Source organism: Egretta garzetta, unplaced genomic scaffold (assembly GCF_000687185.1).
Source record: "Egretta garzetta isolate BGI_Z169 unplaced genomic scaffold, ASM68718v1 scaffold243, whole genome shotgun sequence".
Lineage (NCBI taxonomy): Eukaryota > Metazoa > Chordata > Aves > Pelecaniformes > Ardeidae > Egretta > Egretta garzetta.
The window spans coordinates 616396-621088 of record NW_009259041.1 but is presented as its reverse complement, the minus strand read 5'-3'; the positions used below and the strand labels follow the sequence as shown (position 1 = coordinate 621088).

At 51.7% G+C, this 4693-nt stretch overlaps 1 protein-coding gene across 1 annotated transcript in view; it reads right to left on the bottom strand.

The window, feature by feature from the left end:
* CSMD2 (CUB and Sushi multiple domains 2) overlaps positions 1-4693 on the bottom strand; it is a 328671-nt gene that overhangs the window by 13230 nt on the left and 310748 nt on the right. Inside the window, 4 exon segments of the mRNA XM_009634976.2 lie at positions 2-60; positions 1234-1407; positions 2607-2786; positions 3427-3603. Coding sequence (XP_009633271.2) covers positions 2-60; positions 1234-1407; positions 2607-2786; positions 3427-3603 — 590 coding nt within the window.

Here is a 4693-nt window from a genome sequence, read left to right as displayed (position 1 = left end):
TGAAGCCTCTGTCCTCCCTCCTGCCTTGGGCAGGTATCCCCGGATCTCCGCAGAACACAGCTGCAAAAAGAAAAATGGATGGCGATGATGAACCTCCTCAAGAGCAAGCAATGTTCATGAGCTAAAGACAGGTCCAAACCTTACTGCTCCCTGCCATCAAAGTCTGTGATTGACTAGGGAATTAACAGCGGCAGAAGGCGTTGCTGGCTACTTTCCTTCTAATTCTTTTTGTCGATTGCTGTTAATTAACTTCCACCTTCTCCCCATCTTTTCTTTTCTTTTTCTCCTTTTTTTTTTCCTAACAGCACGCTTAGCTTTAAAATGTATCTCTAATTGCACGATGTCAAATTGCTCTATGGTTCCATGTCACACAGAACGCTCGCTAATTATACAAGATCCAGGGAAAGGTGCAAGGAACGCAGTGAGGTCTTTGTATGATTTAATATGAAAATGGCTATTGTGCAGCTGCCAGCCATTCAGCCAAGAAAAGAAACTCCAACCTGCCTTTATCATTAGGAGACATTTAACTAATTTTTTTGCATTAGCTATTGTGTCAAGCACACAGGTTTCCACCCAGCCAAAGCGCTGCCTTCACAAAACATTCCTAACTTCTGCTGTGACAACACCGCGCCCTTGGCCAGAAGGGTTTTTTCCTATGGCCTTTGGCAGTTTCCAGAGCCCTGACTGCAGAAAACTCAGTCCCTCGGGAGACACATGGACAAACAGCCAGTTTTAAAGCTGCCTGGTGGACAGGAACACGCAAGATCTTTGGAGCTCTTGCAAACGGGACCTCACATCTGCATTACAAGAGGTGGAGCGACTGACTGTGTCCCCATGGCCGCGACTGCCTCCTCGCTACCGAGACAGCAAACCAAGACTCCCTGCGATTTGGCTGCTGTTGGAGGTGGGGAGAACATTCAGACTTTTGGCTACAGGCACTCCCAGCACCATCGTGCTTTTCTCCTGGCGTGCAAAACTCCCACTGACTTCGGTTAATGCAGGACTTCCCTTGGGCTTAGAGGCAGGGAGCACAGCGCCAAGATATTTAACCTCCCACACAGTGAGAACTGTCAATCCGTAGCCTCTATGATATCGCCAGGCAAGGCAGAGTTGACACCAAAATCAACTACACGGAGACCAGAGATGTTAGAGAGCCAGCATCAAACATCAGGGTTTTAATCCCCGTCCTCCACCCAGTTCTGGCGTGAAGCCGTAGGTGGTTTTTTTACTCACGGAAGCACTGGGGCATTTCCCCGCTCCAGGAGCCGTTCCCCTCGCAGGTCAGCACGGCGGGCAGGGAGAGCTGATAGCCCTCCAGGCAGGCGTAGCTCACGCTGGAGCCCCAGCTGAAATCCGAGCCCACAACTTTCCCGTTGGGGATGGCTTGCGGGGCTTTACAGATGATAGCTGAATGAAAAACAGGAGCACGCTCAGCTCTCGACTTTTTATTTCCATTAACAAGCAAATTCATGTAGGATCAAAGTCATGCTCTGCTCTCGCAGGGCACCTCCTGGGACTTCCCTAGCAGGGGGCTGCCCAAACTTTTCCAGCTGCACGGGCAGTTGTAGACCCCAGGATTTTCCTTTGAAGTTAACCAAACCCCAAATCTCCAAGTCAGGTTTGTGAGCCGGTGCTCGTTGCCAACCAGAGGTACAAATCCAGCCTGACTTAGCTCAAAAACTCATTTAAGATTCCCCGAAAGATTCATACATTTTGGACAGCCTGGCTGAGTTTCGGATGAGCCGCTGAATCAACAACCAGCCTGTATTTCATCTACTCGAGGGTGTTTTAATACGGCATTTTTGCAGTGCTTTGCTTTTCAGCTCAGGGGAGCGCTGGGAAAGATGCTAAGCTCATGCAAATCAGCCCGGCCTCCAAATGAGACTCTGGCCACCTTCTGTATTATTCCTGCAGCATTAGCCCAGCGCAGAGAATGAGAGAGGAGTGTAAGAATTGCTCTTTACAGCCGCTGAAGGAACTGGAGTATATTTGGAAGTTTCTATGCGGTCTGCATTTATATCAGATTCGTGACAGGTGAATTCTCCAGATTGCCCAAGCACACAGATGCTGCCGCGAGCCTTATCTACACTTGGTGGGCGAGTAAAACACTTGCAGAGGAGATCCAGCCTGTCCTGCAACTGCTCTGTTATTGCCCTTCCCTATCTCTGAACCACAGAGGCAATCTCAGAACTGAGAAATGATGAAAGGAGTTGGAGGAAACATTTTTTCAGACTTCTAGACGATGCCAAAAAGCGCGTGCTTGCAAAACACAGTATTTCCTTCGAGTTTGATCTGAGTTTTTGTGAAGAGTCAGTCACTTCGTGCTCTGGGCTTCACTTTTCCATCTCTACTACGGGGATAAAAGCAATTGCCTCCCTCCCGGCCATAGCGTGATGGCTGATAGACCTAAAGATAGCAAAGTGTTCATGCTAAAATTGTGTAAGAGCCATAAATGGAGGGGACAGACTAAATGATGGGACCGACAAACTCCCAGGTGGGGCCCAGGCACTGTGTGGGAGTCACTGCCTCTTACCCAGTCACAAGTTACCAAAAATTTGTGGCCTGTAAAACTTGTGTCCTCCAATACTTAGAGCAGCCAGTCTTACCCTTGCAGGCAGGTTTGGTGCCGTTCCAGGTGCGGTCCTTCGTGCAGGTTAGAGACGATGCCCTGTCTGACTCCATCATGTACCCGGGTGTGCACTGGAACACCACCGTTTGGTTGTAGGTAAAATCGCTGCCCAGCCTAATGCCGTTGGCTGGCACGCCGGGGTCGCCACAGTTGATCACTGCCCAAGAAAAAAGAATTTTCTGGCTGACCGTACCTCGTCCCACCCTCCTGGGTCAGCAGTTACTAGAAACCCAATGGTCCTGAGCATCCCCTCGTTGTGGGGAAAGCAGAGGACTTGGCGAGCGGCACTGGCTGTGGGGCAGGCTGGGCTACAGCACCTGGAGAAAACTTTGCTCCTACTCAGTGGAGCGAGCAGTGGCCTTAATGGCACGTTAAAACCTTGCAAGAAGAAGTATTAACACACATTAAAGAAAACCTGGGTCAAATCTGGGCTAGGTGGAAGGCGGTTTGCCCGTGGTACCCCCTCCTCTCTTGGCAGGAACGCTCACAGTCAGAAGCAGCCCCAGAGAGCCCCTCCATGTCGGCTGACATCTACTCATGGAAGCGATTACAGAGCTCCCTTCACCCAACTGGAAAAAATCCCAAACCCAAAGCAAGAGTTTTCCATTAGGAACTCGCTGAGATTGCCGGCTGAGCGACTGCTCCTGCCGCTGGACGGTTTAGCTGAGTTTCTCAGCTCGACACATGGGGGGGGCAGGGCACATCTACAGCGAGCACCCAACACTCCCTGACAACCCATCCCCGGAGCCCGGCAGCCTCGTCCAGCTCATCTTCCAGGAATCCATCCCAGCGCTCACCTGTACACTCCGGACTGGTCCCAGTCCACGTCCCGTTCACCGTGCAGTGCCTGCTCAGCACTCCCGTGGAGTAGTAGCCTTCCCGGCACTGATATATAATGGAACTGGAGAAAACCAAGCCGTCGTTAAATATAACCCTCGCGTTGCTGGGGGTTCCTGGGTTTCCACAGGATATAACTAGAAAGCAAAATGGCAATGTTAAAAAAAAAAAAAATTCAAGACACAAACAACCCCCCCCCAAGCCAAAACCCCCAAGGTTTTCATCCTGCAATTGACTGTTCTCAATAAAAGTAAGATTAGCTGCAAAGCCCCTGGATCAGCTCGGGCAGAGCAGGCTATTCCATGGAAAATCAGCTACATCAATCCGCCAGGATCCCAGGCACCACTCCCCAGCTGGGAGCAAGGGCTCTGCCTTGCCAGGCAGCAGGTCCCCGGGCTGCGCCAGCATCCCTGGCAGAGGATCAAAAACCCTCCGTCCCTGCAGCCAGTCGGTCCCTGTCGTGGTTTAACCCGGCTGGCAACTCAGCACCACGCAGCCGCTCGCTCACTGCCCCCTCCCTCAGTGGGATGGGGGAGAGAATCGGCAAGGAAAAAAAAAGTTAGAGCCGTGGGCTGACATAAAGAGAGTTTAGAAAGAGAAAATAATAATAGTGAGAATGGCAACAGATGATACAGAATATACAAACCAAATGATGCACAACGCAATTGCTCACCACCCGCCGACCGATGCCCAGCCCGTCCCGAGCTGCAATCAGTCCCCGAGCAGCGATCACTCTCCCCGCAACCGACCGACCGACCCCCCCGAGCATGACGTTCCATGGGCTGGAATAGCCCTGTGGTCAGTTGGGGTCAGCTGTCCTAGCTGTGCTCCCTCCCAGCTTGTTACGCCCCTGGCCGAGCAGGAGAAGCTCAAAAAGTCCTTGAGTGATCTGAGCACTACTCGGCAACGACTAAAACCATCAGTGTGTTATCAACATTCCTGTAGTGCTAAATCCAAACCACAGCACTATGCTAGCTACTATGAAGAAAATTAACTCTATCCCAGCAGAAACCAGGCCAGTCCTCGAAGCACCAGCCCCGCTCCTCCCTCGGGCAGATCCTGCAGATCACCGCCGAGCCGGGGAGCAACCTCCTCCTGCCTGCTCCTCCAGGCTGAAGGAAGAACCTGTGTCCGTTTTTTGCAGGGCCTTATCCCAGCTCTCTCCTCTGGTCCTACAGCTCAGTAAAGCAGATGGTGCCGAGCCTGGAGTCCCCCCATCTTCCAGGA